Source organism: Triticum urartu, chromosome 7 (assembly GCF_003073215.2).
Source record: "Triticum urartu cultivar G1812 chromosome 7, Tu2.1, whole genome shotgun sequence".
NCBI lineage: Eukaryota > Viridiplantae > Streptophyta > Magnoliopsida > Poales > Poaceae > Triticum > Triticum urartu.
The window spans coordinates 77281139-77307830 of NC_053028.1; the positions used below are offsets into that span (position 1 = coordinate 77281139).

The following is a 26692-nucleotide window of genomic DNA, read 5'->3' on the forward strand; positions in this document are numbered from 1 at the left end:
CAACTGACAGCTCCGCCGTTCAATGTAAACACGTATCCGGTTTGCGATTTAGAATCGTCTGGATCAGTGTCAAAGCTTGCATCTACGTAACCATTTACGATGAGCTCTTTGTCACCTCCATAAACGAGAAACATATCCTTAGTCCTTTTCAGGTACTTCAGGATGTTCTTGACCGCTGTCCAGTGATCCACTCCTGGATTACTTTGGTACCTCCCTGCTAGACTTATAGCAAGGCACACATCTGGTCTGGTACACAGCATTGCATACATGATAGAGCCTATGGCTGAAGCATAGGGAACATCTTTCATTTTCTCTCTATCTTCTGCAGTGGTCGGGCATTGAGTCTTACTCAACTTCACACCTTGTAACACAAGCAAGAACCCTTTCTTTGCTTGATCCATTTTGAACTTCTTCAAAACTTTGTCAAGGTATGTGCTTTGTGAAAGTCCAATTAAGCGTCTTGATCTATCTCTATAGATCTTAATGCCCAATATGTAAGCAGCTTCACCGAGGTCTTTCATTGAAAAACTCTTATTCAAGTATCCCTTTATGCTATCCAGAAACTCTATATCATTTCCAATCAGTAATATGTCATCCACATATAATATCAGAAATGCTACAGAGCTCCCACTCACTTTCTTGTAAATACAGGCTTCTCCAAAAGTCTGTACAAAACCAAATGTTTTGATCACACTATCAAAGCGTTTATTCCAACTCCGAGAGGCTTGCACCAGTCCATAAATGGATAGCTGGAGCTTGCACACTTTGTCAGCTCCCTTTGGATCGACAAAACCTTCCGGTTGCATCATATACAACTCTTCTTCCAGAAATCCATTCAGGAATGCAGTTTTGACATCCATCTACCAAATTTCATAATCATAAAATGCGGCAATCGCTAACATGATTCGGACAAACTTAAGCATCGCTACGGGTGAGAAGGTCTCATCGTAGTCAATCCCTTGAACTTGTCGAAAACCTTTTGCAACAAGTCGAGCTTTGTAGACAGTAATATTACCGTCAGCGTCAGTCTTCTTCTTGAAAATCCATTTATTCTCAATTGCTTGCCGATCATCGGGCAAGTCAACCAAAGTCCACACACTGTTCTCATACATGGATCCCATCTCAGATTTCATGGCCTCAAGCTATTTTGCGGAATCTGGGCTCACCGTCGCTTCCTCATAGTTCGTAGGTTCATCATGATCTAGTAGCATGACTTCCAGAACAGGATTACCGTACCACTCTGATGCGGATCTTACTCTGGTTGATCTACGAGGTTCGGTAACAACTTGATCTGAAGTTCCATGATCATCATCATTAACTTCCTCACTAATTGGTGTAGGTGTCACAGAAACCGGTTTCTGTGATGAATTACTTTCCAATAAGGGAGCTGGTACAGTTACCTCATCAAGTTCTACTTTCCTCCCACTCACTTCTTTCGAGAGAAAATCCTCCTCTAGAAAGGATCCATTCTTAGTAACGAATGTCTTGCCTTCGGATCTGTGATAGAAGGTATACCCAACAGTCTCCTTTGGGTATCCTATGAAGACACATTTCTTCGATTTGGGTTCGAGCTTATCAGATTGAAACTTTTTCACATAAGCATTGCAGCCCCAAACTTTCATAAACGACAACTTTGGTTTCTTGCCAAACCAGAGTTCGTAAGGCGTCGTCTCAATGGATTTCGATGGTGCCCTATTTAACGTGAATGCAGCCGTCTCTAAAGCATAACCCCCAAAACGATAGCGGTAAATCTGTAAGAGACATCATAGATCGCACCATATCTAGTAAAGTACGATTACGATGTTCGGATACACCATTACGCTGTGGTGTTCCGGGTGGCGTGAGTTGTGAAACTATTCCGCATTGTTTCAAATGTAGACCAAACTCGTAACTCAAATATTCTCCTCCACGGTCAGATCGTAGAAACTTTATTTTCTTGTTACGATGATTTTCAACTTCACTCTGAAATTCTTTGAACTTTTCAAATGTTTCAGACTTATGCTTCATTAAGTAGATATACCCATATCTGCTTAAATCATCTGTGAAGGTGAGAAAATAACGATATCCGCCACGAGCCTCAACACTCATCGGACCGCATACATCTGTATGTATAATTTCCAACAAATCTGTTGCTCTCTCCATAGTACCGGAGAACGGCGTTTTAGTCATCTTGCCCATGAGGCACGGTTCACAAGTACCAAGTGATTCATAATCAAGTGGTTCCAAAAGTCCATCAGTATGGAGTTTCTTCATGCGCTTTATACCGATATGACCTAAACGACAGTGCCACAAATAAGTTGCACTATCATTATCAACTCTGCATCTTTTTGGCTTCAACATTATGAATATGTGTATCACTACTATCGAGATTCATCAAAAATAGACCACTCTTCAAGGGTGCATGACCATAAAAGATATTACTCATATAAATAGAACAACCATTATTCTCTGATTTAAATGAATAACCGTCTCGCATCAAACAATATCCAGATATAAAGTTCATGCTCAACGTTGGCACCAAATAATAATTATTTAGGTCTAATACTAATCCCGAAGGTAGATGTAGAGGTAGCGTGCCGACCGCGATCACATCGACTTTGGAACCATTTCCCACGCGCATCGTCACCTCGTCCTTGGCCAGTGTTCGCTTAATCAGTAGCCCCTGTTTCGAGTTGCAAATATTAGCAACAGAACCAGTATCAAATACCCAGGTGCTACTGCGAGCTCTAGTAAGGTATACATCAATAACATGTAATCACATATACCTTTGTTCACCTTGCCATCCTACTTATCCGCCAAATACTTGGGGCAGTTCCGCTTCCAGTGACTAGTCTGCTTGCAGTAGAAGCACTCAGTTTTAGGCTTAGGTCCAGACTTGGGTTTCTTCTCCTTAGCGGCAACTTGCTTGCGGTTCTTCTTGAAGTTCCCCTTCTTCTTCCCTTTGCCCTCTTTCTTGAAACTAGTGGTCTTGTTGACCATCAACACTTGATGCTCCTTCTTGATTTCTACCTCCGCAGCTTTTAGCATTGCGAAGAGCTCGGGAATCGTCTTAGCCATCCGTTGCATGTTATAGTTCATCACGAAGCTCTTGTAGCTTGGTGGAAGTGATTGGAGAATTCTGTCAATGACGCTATCATCCGGAAGATTAACTCCCAGTTGAATCAAGTGATTATTATACCCAGACATCTTGAGTATATGCTCACTGACAGAACTATTCTCCTCCATCTTGCAGTTATAGAACTTATTGGAGACTTCATATCTCTCAATCCGGGCATTCTTTTGAAATATTAACTTCAACTCCTGGAACATCTCATATGCTCCATGACGTTCAAAACGTCGTCGAAGTCTCGGTTCTAAGCCGTAAAGCATGGCACATTGAACTATCGAGTAGTCATCAGCTTTGCTCTGCCAGACGTTCTTAACATCGTCAGTTGCATCAGCAGCAGGCCTGGCACCCAGCGGTGCTTCCAGGACGTAATTCTTCTGTGCAGCAATGAGGATAATCCTCAAGTTACGGACCCAGTCCGTGTAATTGCTACCATCATCTTTCAACTTTGTTTTCTTAAGGAACACATTAAAATTCAACGGAACAACAGCACGGACCATCTATCTACGATCAAACATAGACAAGCAAGATACTATCAAGTACTAAGTTCATGATCAATTTAAGTTCAATTAATCATATTACTTAAGAACTCCCACTTAGATAGACATCTCTCTAATCCTCTAAGTGATCAGGTGATCCAAATCAACTAAACCATAACCGATCATCACATGAAATGGAGTAGCTTTCAATGGTGAACATCAATATGTTGATGATATCTACTATATGATTCACGCTCGACCTTTCAGTCTCAGTGTTCCAAGGCCATATCTGCATATGCTAGGCTCGTCAAGTTTAACTTGAGTATTCTACGTGTGCAAAACTGGCTTGCACCCGTTGTAGATGGACGTAGAGCTTATCACACCCGATCATCACGTGGTGTCTGGGCACGACGAACTTTGGCAACGGTGCATACTCAGGGAGAACACTTTTATCTTGAAATTTAGTGAGAAATCATCTTATAATGCTACTATCAATCAAAGCAAGATAAGATGCATAAAAGATAAACATCACATGCAATCAATATAAGTGATATGATATGGCCATCATCATCTTGTGCTTGTGATCTCCATCTCCGAAGCACCTCCATGATCACCATCGTCACCGGCACGACACCTAGATCTCCATCATAGCATCGTTGTCGTCTCGCCAATCTTATGCTTCTACGACTATCGCTACCGCTTAGTGATAAAGTAAAGCATTGCAGGGCGATTGCATTGCATACAATAAAGCGACAACCATATGGCTCCTGCCAGTTGCCGATAACTCGGTTACAAAACATGATCATCTCATACAATATAGCATCACGTCTTGACCATATCACATCACAACATGCCCTGCAAAAACAAGTTAGACGTCCTCTACTTTGTTGTTGCAAGTTTTACGTGGCTGCTACGGGCTTAGCAAGAACCGTTCTTACCTACGCATCAAAACCACAACGATAGTTTGTCAAGTTGGTGTTGTTTTAACCTTCGCAAGGACCGGGCGTAGCCACACTCGGTTCAACTAAAGTTGGAGAAACTGACACCCGCCAGCCACCTGTGTGCAAAGCACGTCAGTAGAACCAGTCTCGCGTAAGCGTACGCGTAATGTCGGTCCGGGCCGCTTCATCCAACAATAACGCCGAACCAAAGTATGACATGCTGGTAAGCAGTATTACTTATATCGCCCACAACTCACTTCTGTTCTACTCGTGCATATAACATCAACGCATAAAACCAGGCTCGGATGCCACTGTGGGGAACGTAGTAATTTCAAAATTTTCCTACGCACACACAAGATCATGGTGATGCATAGCAACGAGAGGGGGGAGTGTTGTCCACGTACCTCATAGACCGAAAGCGGAAGCGTTATCACAACGCGGTTGATGTAGTCGTACGTCTTCACGATCCGACTGATCAAGTACCGAATGTACGGCACCTCCGAGTTCAGCACACGTTCAGCCCGATGACGTCCCTCGAACTCCGATCCAGCCGAGTGTTGAGGGAGAGTTTCGTCAGTACGACGGCGTGGTGACGATGTTGATGTTCTACCGACGCAGGGCTTCGCCTAAGCACCGCTACAGTATTATCGAGGTGGACTATGGTGGAGGGGGGCACCGCACACGGCTAAGAGATCAATGATCAATTGTTGTGTCTATGGGGTGCCCCCTGCCCCCGTATATAAAGGAGCAAGGGGAGGCCGGCCGGCCCTCTATGGCGCCCCCCAAGAGGGGAATCCTACTATGATTCCAAGTCCTAGTAGGTTTCCACCAAAAGGGAGAGAGGAGGAAGGAAGGAGAGGGAGAGGGAGAAGGAAAGCCCCCCCCCCTTCCTTGTCCAATTTGGACTCAAGGGGAAGGGGGCGCGCGGCCTGCCCTGGCCGCCCCTCTCTCTCTCTCCACTAACGCCCATCGAGGCCCATTAGTTCCCCCGGGGGTTCCGATAACCCTCCGGCACTCCGGTTTTATCCGAAACTTCTCCGGAACACTTTCGGTGTCCGAATATAGTCGTCCAATATATCAATCTTTATGTCTCGACCATTTCGAGACTCCTCGTCATGTCCGTGATCACATCCGGGACTCCGAACAACCTTCGGTACATCAAAACACATAAACTCATAATAAAACTGTCATCGTAACGTTAAGCGTGCGGACCCTACGGGTTCGAGAACTATGTAGACATGACCGAGACATGTCTCAAGTCAATAACCAATAGCGGAACCTGGATGCTCATATTGGCTCCCACATATTCTACGAAGATCTTTATCGGTCAGACCGCATAACAACATACGTTGTTCCCTTTGTCATCGGTATGTTACTTGCCCGAGATTTGATCGTTGGTATCTCAATACCTAGTTCAATCTCGTTACCGGCAAGTATCTTTACTCGTTCCGTAATACATCATCCCGCAACTGACTCATTATTTTCAATGCTTGCAAGGCTTAAGTGATGTGCATTACTGAGAGGGCCCAGAGATACCTCTTCGACAATCGGAGTGACAAATCCTAATCTCGAAATACGCCAACCCAACAAGTACCTTCAGAGACACCTGTAGAGCACCTTTATAATCACCCAGTTACGTTGTGACGTTTGGTAGCACACAAAGTGTTCCTCCGGTAAACGGGAGTTGCATAATCTCATAGTCATTGGAACATGTATAAGTCATGAAGAAAGCAATAGCAACATACTAAACGATCGTGTGCTAAGCTAACGGAATGTGTCATGTCAATCACATCAGTCTCCTAATGATGTTATCCCGTTAATCAAATGACAACTTATGTCTATGGCTAGGAAACCTAACCATCTTTGATCAACTTGTTAGTCTAGTAGAGGCATACTAGTGACACTCTGTTTGTCTATGTATTCACACATGTATTATGTTTCCGGTTAATACAATTCTAGCATGAATAATAAACATTTATCATGATATAAGGAAATAAATAATAACTTTATTATTGCCTCTAGGACATATTTCCTTCACCCACTGCTACTCGCTCACGTAACAGTATGAGGCAGGACACTACTGTAAATGGATTTTCAGTCAGATTAGCACAAAAATCCTTTGGACCATATCAAAATATTTAGTCTTGTCAACAGTAGTACTATCTTAATAATTAGGGTTTTATTCATAGCATGACCATTCATAATGTTGTACAACATTTATATACATAAATAATAGTCAAAGGTAACTACACCCTCAAGACGGGTGTGTATGGTGTGCACGTGCTTCTACATCGGCAATTTGACTACTAAAATATATATTATATGTGACGAGAATTGGAAGTTTAGATGCTTCATCCATATACGAATCCAGTTATATGCCCTTGATGATATATCACATATTTGGTTGGTCAAATCGATGACCTAGAAACATGTGCATGCTCTATGCATCTATCATGAGGGAGTACCAAAGATCATGTAAAAATCTAAAACATTCGATGACAATGTGTAAGAACCTAGCCGCGTAGATGAGTGGGCCACTCGGCTTGTTATTTCTATTTTCTGAAGAGACAATCCGCTGTGAGAATCATGGCGCAATCATTCATGTTTACGTTTATTTTAAATAATGTTTACTTCCTTTTTAAGAGTAATATTTGTACCATTTTTGCTAACCAGCAGAAAGATACGGGCAACTAAAAAACCAACATTGGATGCAAGACTTTGCCCATACACGTGATTGGTCTATTAAACTCCAATGGCTAGCATGCCAACTTGGTCTAGCTTCTAATGCTACTACTTCTGGCGACGTAGCTAGTGTTGCTATTGATATGATAGTGGCGCTCTGGTACCCTTGCCGATGAAAGGCTCAAGGAGTCCATGTAGTCGATCGATACAAACAGTATAGTCGAGGATTACTTTGAGTAGGTCTGCCAGCCAAGTGTGGCGTTCCACAATATTTTTCTCAGGCCATCTCGTTCCCGATGCCTCTTGTTCCGTAATGCTCTTCACACACTCTTATTTTGTTCCACCTCTCTTGTCTCCGTCGTGCTAGCTTTTTTCACCATTTCCCATCTATAGCCTATTCAAATGATATCCACAAACATGGGTGTTTCACTGAATACATATATGGAGAGAGTTTCATGCGTAAGGCAAATCTGCTGAGTGAAGATAGTTGAGGAGTGTATATGTATGCAGAGACACGATGGAAGGTTGTTTTCGAGTAGTTGCACTATAATTCAGCATTTGATGCATGTGCTCGTGCATGTGCATGTTCGCGCGGTCATTGCACATAACTAAGGCAGATCATGAATTCGAGTGGGAGTTGCTACAGACCGCACATGCACGGGCGTATGGGATGTCACAGGTTTTGACCAAAAATTGATTGTTGGTGATGATCGGTAGCGCGTGGACACTGGAGTATATCAAGAGCTAGCCGGCGTCTGCACACAATGTTAATGAACAGCATACAAAGATTCAAACTTGGGACAACAAGCCAAAACGTTGTTTCCACACAATGATACCACATCGCATTTTGGACCATTCCGTCTACACTTGGAATGTAACTCTCCCTAACTCAAGCACGAACCACTCCACCACAACATATATCTTTCTCTCAAGAAAAAAGAAACAAGCATATTATTTTAGGATATTCGAACGTGCTATTCATATAATATCCGAATGCCCTATTTCATTAATGAATTAATTAACTATCTAACTTGTTCCTTCTTGTTTTCAATAGGTGTGTGCAGATAGCGATGAAAAATAAATAGGCGCGGTTGCACATAACTAAGGCAGATCATGAATTCGAGTGGGAGTTGCTACAGACCGCACATGCACGGGCGTATGGGATGTCACAGGTTTTGACCAAAAATTGATTGTTGGTGATGATCGGTAGCGCGTGGACACTGGAGTATATCAAGAGCTAGCCGGCGTCTGCACACAATGTTAATGAACAGCATACAAAGATTCAAACTTGGGACAACAAGCCAAAACGTTGTTTCCACACAATGATACCACATCGCATTTTGGACCATTCCGTCTACACTTGGAATGTAACTCTCCCTAACTCAAGCACGAACCACTCCACCACAACATATATCTTTCTCTCAAGAAAAAAGAAACAAGCATATTATTTTAGGATATTCGAACGTGCTATTCATATAATATCCGAATGCCCTATTTCATTAATGAATTAATTAACTATCTAACTTGTTCCTTCTTGTTTTCAATAGGTGTGTGCAGATAGCGATGAAAAATAAATAGGCGCGGTTGGGAGTTGAACCCCACACATGCACCATCTGGTCAGCTCGAGCGCACCACCATCTGGTCTCGGTTCAAGTGGACAATCTCCCTGACTCAAGGGTGAACCACTGAACGATATTCAAATGCTCTATTTAGATGTCTATTGGAATGCTCTATTCAATTTATGAAATAACTAAATAGTGTGCTCCTTCTTGGGTTCAACCTTTAATGTGCTCCTTCTTGTGTTCAACCTTTCATATGTGAATGCGATCCGTATGTTGGACTCCTAGTAAATTTGATATTTCCACATTTCCGTCTCGCTTGAGTAGGTAGTTTTGGAGGACAAAACACATGCACGGTAGCAATGTCTGCATAGATATGACTAGCTAGCTTTCTATGATATTGATCAGTACTGATACTTTCTGATTTGGCCGTACTCCCATATGTTGATTAACATCTGTTGCTCTCACTTGTTCCCCTCAAGATTTGCAAACATATACTAAAAGATCTCTTAGAATTGAAGTTCATAATATGTGATTTCTGGTGTCAGAGTAGAGCTCCTGTCATGCAAGCTATAGATTGTATAATCACTTTCAGACATGTTCACCTTCAGCAGGAACCTTATCTCATGCAGGAACCTTATCTGATTTTGGGGACACAGAAATGTTCGAGTCTTGTCTTCAAAATGAAGAGAAACCTTCAGCTCCGTCCACGAAGATATATCAGACAGATTAGAGGTTTGGGATAAGGGGATTTACATAATCGGTGATGGAGGATGCCCTATTCTTCCCTAGTTCCTCACACCTTACTAGGAAAACGTCCTCTCAGATTCCCCTTGGCACTTTTGCTAACCTTGGCTTCTTGCGCGTTCACCTTCATTAGCGACTTGAAGTTGTGCATCAGTAGCAGGTTTATTGTCATCAACCATCAACTGTATAACCATTCATGTTACAAGCTTAGTCAGAAGAACTAACTAAAACCATCAAGAAAATCAAATGCTATGTAATAAATTTTGCCAACACTAAATCTAAATACTGAACATCTGGAATTTAATAATACTTTAATTACTTTCAGTGTCTGCTCGTCTTCACCCACATCATCATCGTCAATTCCTCATGTTCACCGACCTCGCCATCACCCTTCTCTTCCTCGTCCTTAGCCTTGCCTTCCTTGGGGAATGCTCCAATGGCATGAGGCAACTTGAATCGTTCCAGATTCTGAATACATATTTCACCAACTAAAGGGAAACAAGGATTAAGGTAGGACCCTGCAGCAGTTCATATGAACACACCGAACCATCCCGCTCAGCCATCACCTCTCCTACGGCTACGGCTGTCGCATACACGCTGATGTTGCAACGACCACTGCCTCCATCTTCCCCGCCAGCCCTTTAAGACTAGAGTTCTGGTGAACACCGAATGGTAACCACTATCCTCGCCACTGATGCATCGACCGAAAGGATCAAATCAGATAAACCAAAGCTTGATATCCGAAAGAAACACAAGCCACACAAGTAAGAGAAGCAATTGGAAGCACCTTGCTAAAGACATCCATCTGTACCTCCAATAAGCAATGAGCAACTTTATCCACCACGGCCATGATGCCCTTGATGTCGTAGTCACTGACCAAGCTAATAGCGCGATCAGACAAGGGCTTGAACTTCCCAGCAACCATAAGGATGGAGCCCATGGCACCGATGTTGCTTTTATCGGGTTGGCTGCCTGCCATGCTTGCCTCAGATCCGCGATGAGCAGATGTGTGGGTGGCGATGAGGAGGGGATGGGGTTTCGTTACTATCTAGGGTTTGCTAGCGGAGAGGGTTGCACATTTGTTTTCATTTTTTTTTCAGGGTAGAGTTCCGCGTTTTTTAGCTGAGGGTTGCGCGTGAATGTGTACAATGCTGAAAGACACGTACTACTTTTCCTAAATGACCTTTCTTAGCGTGGAGCTAGTCTCCTGCCCCTCAAAATAAGAAAGAAGTCCACATTTCAACCTCGAACTAGCCATCCGGTTTAACTTACAATCCTGAAATACGAAACCAGTCGAAATACACCCCGAACTAATCACAAGGTCCGAAACACAACCCTGGTCTCGGTTTTGTGTCGGTCAAGTGGTTTTGACCGAAGTCAACGCTGTACTAGCCTGCTGATTAGGCACCCAGAAATAAAAAACAAAAAATAAACTCTATCCCTGCTCCTCCTCCTCCTCCTCTTCTCTCTCTCTCTCTCTGTGAGAAAAGCAATTCTCCCATGCACGGTGCATGAGAGAGCCCTTGATTTTGCTTAGAGATTAGATGCCAGGCGTATTGATTGAGCTTGTACTTTCTTAAATATTTTTCTGACCACATGCAAGCACATTGTTCCAGCTATGTTCCACCATCCCATACTTTTTCATTCTATTTCCAAGGTTAAAACTATTTCATTTATAAACCAAAAATATAACTTATGACCTGTTTGCATTTTTGTGTTTATGATGATGAGAACTTCAAAACAAGACCCCGTTTGAATGTACTTCAATAAGGTTTTAAATTGTGATTCCTACTGGAACAGAGTGAGCCATAATGAAACAATAAGATATTTTTGCGAAATAGAAAAAACATTATTGAATATTTTGCATGGAATTAATAATTTTGTATGAAACAAGTTTGACGCATGGTGATTTAGTTGTCTAAAAATTTAATTTCTAAAAATATATTCAATATTAGTCTTTTTTAAGATCTTGTCAGTACAAACACAATTGTGCTGACAGTACAAACAGAATGTAAATCAAACTTTTATTTCATTATATACATTAGAACAATTTATTTGAATGTAACTTAGTGAGTATAGAATATCATGTAGATGTATGTAGGTGGTCCCACACAACAAAGAAAAGATCCCGTGCATGCTAGAAAATCCACTCTCCTCTCTCTCTCTCTCTCGGGGAGTAAAACGGATGCAGCTCTCTCTCTCTCTCTCGGGGAGTAAAACGGATGCAGCAGCCGCCGCCCGTTCTTTGTTTCTCTATTCATCGCCCCACCCCGACCTCCTCCAGCGACTGCAGCCGCCGCCCGTTCTTTGTTTCTCTGTTCATCGCCCCACCCCGACCTCCTCCAGCGACTGCAGCCGCCGCCGCCTTGCCCACCGGCCCAGCCACCCCTGCCTCTGTCCGCCGAGGTGGCAGCCAACACCACCTGCAGCTTGCAACCAGAACAGCCGCTCTGTGCTGCTCGCCAACAACCAGTCTGTGGCGGCTTGGCAGCAGTACCTCCGTCCGTCGCCGACGCTAGCGAACACCACCTTCAGCCTCTAGCTGGAACAGCTTCTCCGGGGCGTCGTCGCCTGTATAGGAAGATATATGGGGACCGGGACAATAGTATGCTCTGTGTCGCCGCCTCGCTGCATCAACTCCGGCGAGAAATTGCCACCTGAGGAGATGGAAATCGGTGCCTAACACCACCATGTCACGGTTGCCTCGCCGTTGCTAACCTCGCCGGCCATCCCACGGAAGAAGACGTCCAAAGGAACGCCAATCCCGACGAGAACCGCACTGCCCTGTCATCTTCGTCAACTCCGGCGAGCCCTCATGGACGGGATCCCCTTGGGTGTACCTCGAAGAGCCGGACAAGCCGTCCGCTGCTGGATGAAGGGAGCCGACGCGCTCGTCCGGTGCTGGCTGAAGGGCGCCGACGCCGTTGACCTCGCCACCGAGCTACTTCGAATTGGCGGCGTTGCTACATGGCAGGGGAAGGGGCACTGGGTGGTGGGCGGCGGGGAGTGGTAGGGGGAGGCGTGCCAGGGGAGCTCCGGACGGCAGCGGCAGCAATAGTAAGGATCCAGTCCAGTAAGGTATGTGCATCGAGTACCCGGCGGTGGAGAAAGAGAAAGAGAAAGAGAAAGATAGAGAGGAGGAAGAGAGAGGTTTATTTTATTTTATTTTATTTTATTTACCGGGTGCCTGGTCAGCAGTCCAGTCAGTGCTGACTTTGGTCAAAACCACTTGACCCACGCAAAACCAAGACCAGGTTGAGTTTTGGACCTCGTGGTTAGTTCGGGGTGTATTTCGACCGGTTTTGTAGTTTAGGGTTGTAAACCAAACCGTGTGGTTAATTCGAGGTTGAAATGTGAACTTCTCTCTCAAAATAATGATCTGCTTTTGATGTACATACATGCCACCTACGTTTAGCGTTTCTGAGAGAATGTGGCACCCTATGTATTACCGTTTTTGAGTTGCGCCATCTTTGTTGGCGCTTCAAGTAATGAAGTAGATAAAAAGCACTATGTTTAATATATTAAAATATCTGTTCCAAATTTTGTAGAGGATCATAGGCTGGCTAAGATGGTAGAGCCATTTGCTTTGCAATTTATAGGTCGTGGGTTGACATCTCAGTCTCTCGTTTTTCTTCCCAAATCACGATCTTCAGCAAATTGGATTTGGTTCTCTTGGGAAAGTCGAGCAAGTTCTAAATTATGTCTCCATGGACATAATTTCTGAATAATTATGTTGTTGTGCGAACCAAAAGGAATGGTATTGATCATATTTCTTTTGAGTTATGTGACAAATAAATGTTGTTCATGTATTTGTTCGCACGTGCCTTGTAACGAGTACGTTTCAACTTTTTCTTGGAAACTGTCCATCGCACCCATTCACGAACGCTGAGGTATGTGATAAAATAAAAACTCCATAAAGAATATTCCAACTGTCCAAAAAAAAGAGTCCATGTTATTCACGAACCAAATCTACGTTCGATAAGCTTTTAATTGTAGCAAGGATAAAGTATGGGTTCCAATAACCATTTTCTCTTTTCTTTTTTGTTCCATCTGATATACTTTTATCAGACCATCTTTAAGAAAAAGACAAATAAAGAAGGTAAAGAAGAAATCAGAAAAGAAACAAGGCAAAACAATGATTTAAGAATAAAAGATATGAGTATCCAAAAAGTAAAGAAAAACACTAAAAGGAAAGTCGAACCAACTTCTTTGATACTCCTACCTCACACGAAGTGACTGGAATCTAAATAACAAACCCCAATGGTCTAGCATGCTAACTTGTTCTAGCCAGCACTGCTTCTGGCGTTGTAGGTGAAAATGTTGCTACTGAGATGGAAGTCTCGTGGGGAGGTAGCCGCCTATCTGGTACCAACATGCATTGTAGTCATGGAGCGATGTCTTGTTGGGCTGTCATCCAAATGAGGCACACATCCTCTCGTTCCCGACTCCTCTTATTCCCTATTGTTCATCACACACTCTTATTTTGTTCTGCTCTTGTGTCTCCAACGTCCTAGCTTTTACCTATCTTTCTCATATATGGCCTATTCATCAAACTATAGAAGCAGAGATGGGTGTTTCGTCAAGTACATATATGGAGAGACTTTAATGCCAAACGCAAGTTTGTCTGAGTGAAGATGGTGCAGTAGCGTATATGTATGGAGAGACTACAATTCTGCATTTGATTCATGTCCTGATGCATGTGCATGCGCGTGTGATCATTGCACGCAATTAAAAATTGGATCACAAATTGATTGCATGAGGTAGTACGTGGACACAGAAGTATAACGAGCTAGCCGGCCGTGTGCACGCAATTTTAATGAATATATCATACAAAGATTTAAACTTGCGATTCCAAGCTAAACCGTTGTTTCCACACAATGATATCACACCACATTTCCGACATTATATCCGCAGTTGGTTTATGCGGGAGATATACCTATACTACTTTTTTTACTATATATCACACCCTATATTAACTCTTTGAAATGAGGCTCCACCAGACGAAGTAGTCTGAGCTATATGATATATAATAATAATAATAATAATAATAATAATAATAATAATAATAATGATAATGATAATAATAATAATAATAATAATAATAATAATAGGCAAGTTATTCTCTTTTTTGTTTGAGAAAAATAGGTAAGTTTTCCAAAACCTAGGTTTAGGGTTTGTAAGCGAGTAGAGTTTGAGCGAGTTGGATTATGATCAACCCAACTTATACTAATATATCCAAGCGAGCCCAAACAGAGCGAAGCTCATGGTCGAGCTGTAAAAAGTGGCATGTGCTCAGCTTGCAATGTTCTTGAGTCGATCTTGAGCTAGTATTGAGCTAAATAAGATGATTTATTTTAATAATGTAAGGCAGTCTTGCAAACAAGATAGCCCACAACACAACATAAGAAACCACTATAAATATTATTCCAATCAAATCGAAATGATTATAATATAAATTATTTCAAGGTAATTTGACTTATTCTTTGTCAAGTGAAGACAATTGGGTACTTAATGGCAAGAAATCATGGATGAACTGGCAAGAGAAGAAACAAGATGCATCTGCTTTCAAACTTTGGCCTAAAACAACCTGATATTTGACACACAGCTTACCATGTAGCAGCCCTAAATGTTCTCCGAGAAAATAATAGACAACATAAATGATCATATTTCCTTTTAATATATATCAGGACTATATTTTATATAATTATATTATATCAAGCTATCAAGCGAGCCGATGTTGGCTCAAGATCAGCATGTTTCTTAATCGAGCTACATAAAGTGACTATACTCAACTTATTTTTGTCAAGTTGGTCCCGAGTCGAGCCAAAGACGAGTCGATCTCGAGCGGCTCACGAGGCTCGAGGCCTCGAGCTACATGGGTAAATCAGAAAGTACTTGCTTTGATCAATACCATAAAAAAGAAGATAGCTAGTCATGGCATTACTACCGTCCATTTTTGTCCTCGGAAACATACCTACTCAAGCGAGATGACAAGGTAGAAATATCAAAAACGACCTCTCAAAATTTCCCTTGCAGAAAAACGACCTCTCAAAATTTCCCACCTTAGCAGAAAAACGACCTCTCAAAATTTCCCACCTTAGCAGAAAAACGACCTCTCAAAATTTCCCTTGCCACCCAAAGCCTTCTTCTGCTAATCTTAGCTTCTTGCACTGTCGTTCACCTTCATTATGGACTTGAAGCTGTCCATCAGTAGCAGGTTTACTGCCATCAACCATCAGCTGAACAACCATTGATGTTATAAAGCTTAGTCAAAAGAGGCAACTAAACCAGCGAGCAAATCAAATAATGATCCAATAAATTCTGCAACCAATAAATCGTACTAGTATTTTTAACATAGGGAATGTAGTTAGACTTTTATTACCTCAGGTATCACCTCATCTTCATCCATACCGTCGCCCGAATCTTCATCCACCTCGTAATCCCCCTCCTCCTCGACGTCGCTCTCCTCGCCCACCTTGTCCATGGCATTGCCTTTGTTGGAGAATGTCCCAATGGCATTAGGCTTCCTGAATTGTTCCACATTCTGAATACATATTACAGGGGTGTATGTTAGTAAAAAAAATTATAGCGGATGTAGTTCGGGGAACAAATGAGTGCAGCCACAGGAATTAAAAGGTAGAACCGGACTGCTGTTCATATGATCCCACCGAACCATCCCAGCGCAGTCATCATCTCCCCCTCTTCTCCTGTGGCTACCGCTGCCTCATACACGCCGACGTTGCCACGGCCCCGCTGCCTCCGTCTTCCCCCACCACCCCTTTAAGATTAGGGAACCCCGAACACTAATCACTACCTTCGCCATGATGCGTCGACCGAAGGATCAAATCGGATAAACCAAAGCTCTAAATCCGAAAGAAACAGAAGCTAGATGGGTAAGAAAATCAATTGAACACACCTTTCTGAAGAGTTCGATCCATTCCTCCATGGAGCAAGGGGAAGCTTTAGCCAATATGGCCCCGATGCCCTTGATGTCGTAGTCGCGGACGAAGGTAACAGCGTACTCAGGCACCGGATTGAACTTTCCGGCAACAGTAAAGGCGCCCGTGGCACCGCCTCGTCGGCCGCCTGCCATGCTTGCCTCAGATGGGCGGATGAGGATGAGGATGCGGATGAGTCGGCGGCGGTGAGGAGGCGATGGGCGTATGGCTACTGGCTAGGGTTTACTAGCGCTTATTTGGAGGCACGTGAGTGAGTTCCGTGCTAAAAGCCACGTAGAGTACTTTTTTTTCTCTTTCTAAATATAAATGGCCCTTTTCTTCAGGGGAATAAATGACTTTTTTACTGACCTTTGTTAGCGCTTAATTACACCACATCCTGGCCAGCACTGGGCGCCGGTGCGCCGGCCGAAAGTTTCGGCCGGTTTGCCCCCAGCCGCCCGATCTGGCCGCCATCTCCTCTTCAACCTTTTTTTTACCTTATCCTTGCCTCCAATACATACAGAGAGGAGGGAGCCAGTCGGGGCCGCCATGGATGCGGGACCGCGAAGCACCGCTGGCTCGCACCGTCCACCATGCTGTCGCAACCGCACGCCTCGCCGTCGCCGCTCGCCGTCGTCGCGCGCGAGGTTGCTGGCGTCGTGCCCGAGGTGGTCGTCGTGCCCAAGGTCGCCATTGCAGCTCCCCTGACCGCCCCGTGGTTGCAGCACCGCGGCACATCCTCGCATCTGCGCCATCAGCCGCTGTTGCAGCTCCGCCATCACCGCCGTGCCCCCCGTCCCAGCAAATCGACTCCATGGAGACATGGCTTTCCATCTCGCCATCGCTGCTTGTAGCTCCCGCCATTGATGGTTGTAGCATCCACCGATGAAGGTTGTAGCATCGCCGGCGGCCGCTTCCAGCAAAAGAACGCTAGGGGTTATTGCTTCACGCCTAGACAGTTATAGCATCCCGGTTGCTGCTCGCAGCTTCTCGCACCGTCGGTTCCAGCATCTCCGGCGACCGGTTGTAGCATCCCCATCTACCGCTCGTAGCTCCTCGCACTGCCAGTTCCGCATCGCCGACGGATGGTTGTAGCAAAGAGCGACTCCGGTTGTAGCAAAAGGCGACTTGGTTGTAGCAAAAAATGCGACGCTGGTGGTCATGGTTGCATCTTTTCAATCATGGTTGTAGCCGCCGCCAGCCACAAAACGCCGATTGTAACAAAATTCCTCGCCGGTCGAAGCAAAATCCGGCGATGGATGCAGCAAAACTTTGTTAGCAACGTCGCGGTTGTAGCTTCACCATGAAATCATTGTAGCAAAAAATCTTGCCGGTCGTAGCAAAATACGGCAAAGGATGTAGCAAAACTTCATCACCGCCGTCGCAGTTGCAGCTTCGCCATGAAAAATCCTTGTAGCAAATTTTGAGTCGATAGTAGCAAAACTGGATGACGGTTGTAGCAAAAAAATCATCACGATACACCCACTCTCGGCCGCCCCGTCGGTTGCGCCGCCCTCGCCGTTTGAAACATCCCCGGCCAGCGTCATGGCCACCATCTAGCACAAAGGGGGCAACTGTGTCGACGTCGATGTTGCGTCACGACGCAGCAATGTACAGAAGTCAGAAAAAGTGGGGAGGGGGTGCAGCACCGCAACGGCAGGAGGGGGAAGGTGGGCACCGTCCATGGCCACCACATGGCGGAAAGGGGAGGAGATGGGCGTTGTCGGTGTCAAAACCGGCGGATCTCGGGTAGAGGGTCCCGAACTGTGCGTCTAGGCCGGATTGTAACGGGAGGCAAGGAACACGATGTTTTACCCAGGTTCAGGCCCTCACGATGGAGGTAAAACCCTATGTCCTGCTTGATTAATATTGATGATATGGGTAGTACAAGAGTAGATCTACCACGAGATCAAGGAGGCTAAACCCTAGAAGCTAGCCTACGGTATGATTGTTGTATGATGAAGTTGTCCTACGGACTAAAACCCTCTGGTTTATATAGACACCGGAGAGGGTTAGGGTTACACAAAGTCGGTTACAATGGTAGGAGATCTTGAATATCCGCATCGCTAAGCTTGCCTTCCACGCCAAGGAAAGTCCCATCCGGACACGGGACGAAATCTTCAATCTTGTATCTTCATAGTCCTGGAGTCCGGCTGAAGGTATAGTCCGGCTACCCGGACACCCCCTAATCCAGGACTCCCTCAGTAGCCCCCGAACCAGGCTTCAATGACGACGAGTCCAGCGCGCAGATTATCTTCGGCATTGCAAGGCGGGTTCTTCTCCAAATTCCGTATACCTGCTGAATAATGTCCGATTTTCGTAATGTAGCGCACCTTGGCTTCCACGCCCAATAATGGCCGTCTTCCACGTGTCAAACAAATGCGAAAAGTCGGGGTGTTTTTACATTCACACCCCTATCCGCATAAACGAGCCGCCTATTTAATGGGATGGGGATTCAGATCCAAACCGCACCTTCTTCTCCCCGCGAGTAATCATCAGAGCGCCTCCAGCAAAGATCCATTCCAACATGGCCAGCCGTCGCAGCTCCTCCCCTCGCCCTTCCAGTTCTAAACCTGGAGACTGGGAGAGGTGCTCCATCCCGCACAACGAGCTAGTGTCGCTTCAGGTCAAGGGATTCCTCCCTCAGGCCTATATGGTCCCGGTCCGAGCCGGACTCGCCACCTATAATGGTGGAGAGCAAGCGGAGAGCACCCCCAATCCCTCCAAAGGAGAGCGAGTGTGCCTCGTCCCTTATCTAATAAGAGGACTTGGATTTCTAATTCATCCATTTCTCCGTGGGCTTTTGGAGTTCTACGGCCTCCAGTTGCACGATCTCACGCCCGCCTCTATATTGCATATCGCAGGCTTCGTCGCCCTTTGCGAGCTATTCTTGGGTGTTGAGGCTCATTTCGCGCTGTGGAAAAGGTTATTCTGCTTGGTGCCCCGCTCTCAAGAGGGGTCTATATATCAAGTGGGCGGAGCCGAAGTGTGGCGTATCGCCGGGACCGGATATCTATCCAGAACCCCAAAGAAGGCGTCCGAGGACTGGCCTTCGGAATGGTTTTATACAGATGATGTCCCGCTGCCGGATCCTATCCGGGTCGGTCTCCCTGAATTCAATAGTGCTCCCTTAAGGAAACGCCTAAGCTGGCGTCCGCGGAGTTCTCAGAGAGAAGGCGACAGGGACGTCCTTCACCTGATGGGTCGGATAAGACTATTGGCTCATTCCGGACTAACCATGATCGGAGTCATGGCCGCATGCATTATGCGGGGGTGCAGCCGCTTCAATATAGAGGCCACCCCATGTGGGATTTTAACGGGGAGGATGACGCCACCCATTACGGTCGTAAGGGGCCAGCCTCAGCTGCCGCTCTAGTAAAGATCTTATCCTTTTTGTACAAGGGAGAAGAGGAGGAATTCCTCCGCGTCAACCCGCAGGGCGGATTTACTATGTACAACCCTCCGAGTTGGGTAAGTGGACAATTGTGCTTACCCATCCGTTTTATATTCCCATGATTAAATATGTAGTCTAACGACTTCAACGCAGGAACTGCGTCAGGAAGTAAAGGATATAAACAGCCGTCCCTCACAGCCCGAGGATCCAGAACGGTCCCTCGATCTGGACTCCGAAGAGGATCCGGACATATCGGTGGAGCTGATTGACGGGGTGTTTCATCAGCTAAGCAAGGACAATACCTTGGTGGCCATTACGGCTGATTACCCAGGGTTAATCCCGGCCTCCCAGATAACAGAGAGCGGAGTCTCATCCCCTTGAGAAGGAATCCATTCTCACGCATTTCAGTTTTTCTGACAACGACCATGTTTTGCAGGGGAGGTTTCCGAGGTGGGAGGCCGAACCTGCGGCGGCTAGCCAACAAGGGGCCGCAGGGCCCCATGGGGTAAAAAGGAATGTAGTCCGGACTGAGACGCCGGCGCAAAGGTATAGCACACCCTCTTTTTCCCTGGTGTTATTCCTTCAGGGCGTATTTAACGTTCACGCTATCTTCAGGACGAAGAGACCTTCCCGGACTATATCCGGAGAGGTTGCCAATCGTGCCTCCACCAGCCAGGCTCCAACGCCTGGCCCGAAAGCGGAAGCGAACACAAGGCGCGCACCGGACGCCCCTCCGACAGAGGATGCGGACAAGCTGTCTGCCACCAATTCCGAGGTGGAGAGTGCTATGAACCACAGGCGTCGCCGGACAGTTCCTCGCGACGCTTGTTTCTCCCAAGAGGCATTAAATGCTTTCAATTCGGGAGATGCGTACCTCCGTGCCGCTCAAAATGGTTTAGCCAGAGCCACGGAGCAATATGTAAAAGACATACGGGTAAGAAATTTTTGGTAAATATATATATACCAGTAGCCCCCGAGACTTGAAACAGTTAGAGTAACTGATTTAAGGATCATTTGTTATGCAGGTTCTTACAGAGAAGAATACCGTACTGTCCCAGGAGCTGGAAGAGTGCAAAGCCCAACTGGAGGCCGTACTAGCCGCGGCAGGGGAGCCCAAAGGGACCCCATCTGGTAAAATATACTTTGAAAGATTAGTATTTTGCGAAGTGCGGCGTGGGTGTAAATCTGACAAATCATATTGCAGATGGCGCCGGACTGGATCCGGAGAGACAACAACTCATACGCCAGCTAAAGGCCGGTGAGAGTATGCTTACAAGGGTGAGGCGGGAGAAGAATGATCTTCAGGATGCCAACACCAAGCTGGTCGTTGAGCTGAAAGATGTTCGTGGCCAGCTGTCGGACTCTACTAAGGAGAATCAGCGACTTCGACGCGGCATATTTAGTAAGTGCTTAAGCGAATCTTTGAAAGAAAAGAGTTCGGCGAGGAAGTTGACTAACAGAGTAATGTCTGTAGGTATGCTAACGGGTCGTCCTGCAGAGGAGATGCCCGGTTCTACGAGTGACCTTCTTCCTGAGCTCTCGCAACTGTACGAACGAGTTCGGCAGGCGATGCGGGGCGTTGCCCAAGCATTATGGCCTTCCCACTCCATGCCCGAGGGCCTTGGAGAGCTTTCGGAGAAGCTTAGGGGAGCTCGGCGGCGCTTCCGGGTATGGAAGATATCGGCCTGCCGACAAGGTGCTAGGGAGGCCTGGGCCATGGTGAAGACGCGGTACACGAAGTCTGACCCGAACCACATGGCCGAGGTCGGACCTGTGGGGCCTGACGGGAAGGAGATCCCTGTAAGCTTAGTGTACGGCCAAGTAGCATTGGCCGCAAAGTATTCCCAACAGGACTGTAAGTTAGACAGCCTGTTAGATGGTATCGAAGAGGAATACAATCAGTCATAGTGACTATGTAATTTTTAATTGACATGTGTAATGCCTTCTAGCCGGATTGTAGATCGTTTGTCGTTGCCGACCTTTTCGCTTCGACCTCAGGACCTGACGGTCCGGAGTGTGTCCGAATACCCGACCGGTTATGTAAGAACCGGGGTATGCATGGAGACCAGGCGTAGGGGTCATTAGTGCTTTATCAGACAAGTGCCCAACTAGTTATGTTATATTACATGGTTAGTAAGAAACATCTTCCAGAGAGAATAGTTCCGTTAGGGGTTCCTTTCTCTGGGAGGCATGCCCTAAAGTGCATGTCCGGACTGCAAAAGCAGGAAAATCATCTGGGGGCATATATATAAATAAGTAAAAAAGGTCATCTTTTGGTTCACCGACCGAATATTCCCTTAAGAACGCTAGCTTTCGGCTTCACCCAGTCTGAGGTACACATCCAGCTGATCCAGCAGTAACAATCACAGAAGTGCTCCCTTTACCACCTAGCCGAACAATCGGGAACGTAGGGGTAAGCACAGGAGCCAGGCAACCCAGCTTGGCCAAAACTTAAGTCATATCGATGCATATAATGGTGAAGAAAAGGTACATGCGGAAGTTTGACACATGTGGTGGGCGTGAAGCCCGTATAAATAAGCTTCTGTTAAAGAAGCCCCCAGGTTTAATGAGCGCGAGTAGCACGTCACTTGAGAAGCCTTTAAGGGCTATAAAAGAAAAGAGGGGAAGGAGAGAAATGTAAGACAGAAAATGTAAAAAATGGGCAGAGGAAGGAGACAAACACAGAGTCCGGCGCTAGGCATAGAATCTTCGGAGACGGGCTGCGTTCCATGGGTTCGGCTCGAGTCGATTATCCGACGCATCTCGCAGGCGGTATGCTCCACCAGTCAGGACTTGATCGATTATGAAGGGACCTTCCCACTTGGGCTTCAGCTTGTCCTTTTTCTTGTCCGGCAGGCGTAGAACTAATTCACCAATGTTGTAGTTTTTGGCCCGCACTTCTCTGCTTTGATATCTTCGAGCCTGCTATTGATAGAATGCGGAACGGGCTTTTGCCACGTCGCGCTCCTCCTCTAAGGCGTCCAAACTGTCCTGCCGATCGAGATCGGCTTCCCTTTCTTCGTACATGCGCACTCGAGGTGAGTCATGAATTATGTCGCAGGCCAAGACTGCCTCTGCGCCGTACACCATAAAAAATAGTGTGTATCCGGTGGTGCGATTTGGCGTGGTCCGCAGCCCCCAGAGTACGGAGTCTAACTCCTCTACCCAGTGCGTGTTAGATTCCTTGAGGGACCGCACTAATCTGGTTTTGATGCCGCTCATAATGAGACCATTTGCACGTTCGACCTGACCGTTAGTTTGTGGGTGATAGACGGAAGCATAATCGAGCTCGATGCCCATGTTTTTGCACTAGAGTTTTACCTCATCGGCCGTAAAGCTCGTGCCGTTATCGGTGATGATGTTGTGGGGGATGCCATAACGGTGTACGACCCCGGATATAAAGTCTATCACAGGTCTGGATTCGGCCGTCTTAACAGGCTTGGCTTCTATCCATTTGGTGAACTTATCCACCATGACTAGTAAGTATTTTTTTTCTTGTGGATTCCGTCTTTAAGGGGTCCCACCATGTCAAGTCCCCAAACCGAGAAAGGCCAAGTGATGGGGATAGTTTGGAGGGCGGTGGGTGGCATATGGCTTTGGTTTGCGAAAAGCTGGCAACCGACGCATCGTTGGACCAAGTCCTGAGCGTCCACCCGGGCCGTCGGCCAATAAAAGCATGTATGGAAAGCCTTGCTTACAAGGGACCGGGCTGCGGCGTGATGGCCACCGAGTCCGGCATGAATTTCAGCCAGCAGGTTCCGCCCTTCCTCTTCGGAGATGCACCTTTGAAGGACTCCCGTAGTGCTTTTCTTATAAAGTTCTCCCTCATGGACTTTATAGGCTTTAAACCGCCGCACTATGCAGCGTGCCTCGTTTTGGTCCTCTGGGAGTTCCTGCCTAGTAAGGTAGGCTAGGAATGGTTCTGTTCACGGGGCGATAACGGTCATTAGTACGTGGGCTGAGGTTGTGTTTTCATTGGCAAAGCCTCCGGTTATGTCAGATTGTTCAGCGTCGGACAGTGTGGTTGGGTCCGGGCTAATATTGCCATGTTCCCCTTCCCATACTACGGATGGCTTGAACAGCCTTTCCAGGAAGATGTTGGGGGGACCGCATCGCGTTTTGCGCTGATGCGTGCTAGGACGTCTGCCGCCTGATTGTTTTCTCGGGCTATATGATGAAATTCGAGCCCTCAAACCGAGCTAACATTTTGAGGACGGCGTTGCGGTAAGCTGCCATTTTTGGATCATTGGCATCGAAGTCTCCATTTATTTGGGATATGCGAGGTTCGAATCCCCGCGCACCTCTAGTCGTTGAATGCCCATGGATACTGCTATCCGGAGACCATGTAAAGGGGCCTCATATTCGGCTGCATTGTTGGAGTCCGTGTACATAATCTGGAGTACATATTGAACTGTGTCTCCTGTGGGGGACGTCAAAACGACGCCGGCCCCTAGTCCGGCCAACATTTTGGAACCGTCGAAGTGCATGATCCAGTTTGAATATGTGCCGTACTCTTTAGGGAGTTCGGCCTCCGTCCATTCTGCGACGAAGTCAGCCAAAACTTGCGACTTGATAGCTCGCCGTGGCCTATAGGTTATGTCAAACGGGAGGAGCTCGATGGCCCATTTTGCAATCCGGCCCGTTGCGTCACGGTTGTTTATAATATCGTTGAGTGGTACTTCCGATGCTACTGTGATCGAACACTCTTGGAAGTAGTGTCATAGCTTCCGGGATGCCATGAATACCGCATATGCAATCTTTTGATAATGTGGGTACCGTGATTTGCATGGGGTGAGGACAGTGGACACATAGTAAACTGGCTTTTGAAGGGGGAATTTGTGTCCGTCCGTTTCCCGCTCGACGACGAGTACCGCGCTAACAACTTGATGGGTTGCTGCAATGTACAATAGCATTGGTTCGCCGATGTTTGGCGCGGCCAGGACAGGGTTTGTTGCCAATATGGCTTTTATTTCGTCGAGTCCGGCCGTGGCGGCATCCGTCCACTCGAAGTGTTTGGTGCGCCGAAGGAGGCGGTAGAGGGGTAGCGCCTTTTCTCCCAAACGGGAGATAAAGCGGCTTAGAGCCGCCACGCATCCAGTTAATTTTTGTATTTGTTTGAGGTCCTTTGGGATATCCAATTGTGACAAAGCTCGGATCTTGGCTGGATTTGCTTCGATTCCTCTACCGGATACGATGAAGCCCAAGAGCTTTCCGGCTGGAACGCCGAAAACGCATTTTCCGAATTTAGCTTGATGTCGTATGCTCGGAGGTTGTCAAATGTAAGCCTCAAGTCGTCTACTAGAGATTCGACATGTCTTGTTTTTACGACCACACCATCCACGTATGCCTCTACTGTTTTGCCGATCTGGGTTGCCAGACATGTCTGAATCATGCGCTGATATGTTGCGCCGGTGTTTTTGAACCCGAAAGGCATTGTGTTGAAGCAGAATGGGCCGTATGAGGTGATGAATGCCGTTGCGGCTTGGTCTGACTCGGCCATCTTGATTTGATGGTAACCGGAGTATGCGTCGAGGAAGCACAACGAATCATGTCCTGCAGTGGCGTCGATAATTTGATCGATGCGGGGGAGGGGGAAGGGATCCTTTGGGCAAGCCTTTTTAAGGTCTTTGAAGTCGACGCACAGGCGCCAGGATTTGTCCTTCTTTGGTACCATCACCAAGTTTGCTAGCCAGTCCGGATGTTTTATATCTCTGATGAATCCGGCCTCCAATAGTTTGGCTAGCTCCTCTCCCATTGCCTGTCTCTTGGGCTCAGAGAAATGCCGAAGGGCTTGTTTGACAGGTTTGAATCCTTTTAGGATATTTAAGCTATGTTCGGCCAGCCTGCGTGGGATTCCTGGCATGTCTGAAGGGTGCCAGGCAAAAATGTCTCAGTTCTCCCGTAGGAATTCTCGCAATGCGGCGTCTACATCGGGGTTTAACTGTGCCCCGATGGAAGCTGTTTTATTGGGGTCCGTTGGATGGACTTGGAATTTGACTATTTCATCTGCTGGTTTAAAGGAGGTGGACTTGGATCTTTTGTCGAGTATCACATCGTCCCTGTTTACCGTGGAGCGCAGCGTAGTCAGTTCCTCAGCCACTAGGGCTTCGGACAGTGCCTCAAGGGCCAATGCGGCTGTCTTGTTTTCGGCGCGGAGTGCTATGTCCGGATCACTAGTGAGAGTGATGATTCCGTTCGGCCCGGGCATCTTGAGCTTCATGTACCCGTAATGGGGTATTGCTTGGAAGATTGTAAATGCTTCCCGCCCCAGCAGAGCGTGGTATCCGCTACTGAAACGGGCCACTTGGAATGTGACCTCTTCGGACCTATAATTATCCGCCGTGCCGAACACCATATCTAGTGTGATTTTTCCTGTACAGCGCGCTTCCTGACTGGGAATTATTCCTCTAAAGGTTGTGCTACTTCGCTCAATGCGGTTCCAGTCTATTTCCATTTTTTGAAGGGTTTCCTCATAAATGAGGTTCAATCCGCTGCCTCCGTCCATGAGTACCTTGGTGAGGCGAAAGCCGTCCACTATAGTACTGAGTACCAATGCGGCTGGTGCTCGAGTTGTTCAGAATTTAGGTTCATCACTGGCATTAAAAGTAATAGCCGTGTCACTCCATGGGTTTATTGTTACTACTTGATAGACTTCGGCGAGGCTGCGGAGTGTTTTTTTTCGCATATTATTTGATGCGAAAGTCTCAAAGACTGTTAAGACTGTACTGGAGTCCCTGAGGTGGCTTTCTACGGCCTCCGGAGTCAGGAGATCTTCGCCCCTTTTGGCCACCTGCCGGAGTATCCAACATGCTCTAAGGCTATGAGTTGGTGTGGCGTCCTCTGTAC

General features: G+C 46.4%; 1 protein-coding gene across 1 annotated transcript; it reads right to left on the bottom strand.

Moving 5' to 3' along the window:
• Window positions 1-15292: 15292 nt before the first annotated feature.
• LOC125525845 lies at window positions 15293-16665 on the bottom strand. Its single transcript, XM_048690850.1, has 3 exons — window positions 16431-16665; window positions 15897-16058; window positions 15293-15753 (listed from the first exon to the last, which is right to left on the bottom strand). Exons 1-3 carry the CDS (start codon window positions 16605-16607, stop codon window positions 15631-15633), a joined length of 462 nt encoding a protein of 153 aa, XP_048546807.1. The 5' UTR covers window positions 16608-16665; the 3' UTR covers window positions 15293-15630.
• Between the last annotated feature and the right edge of the window lie 10027 nt (window positions 16666-26692).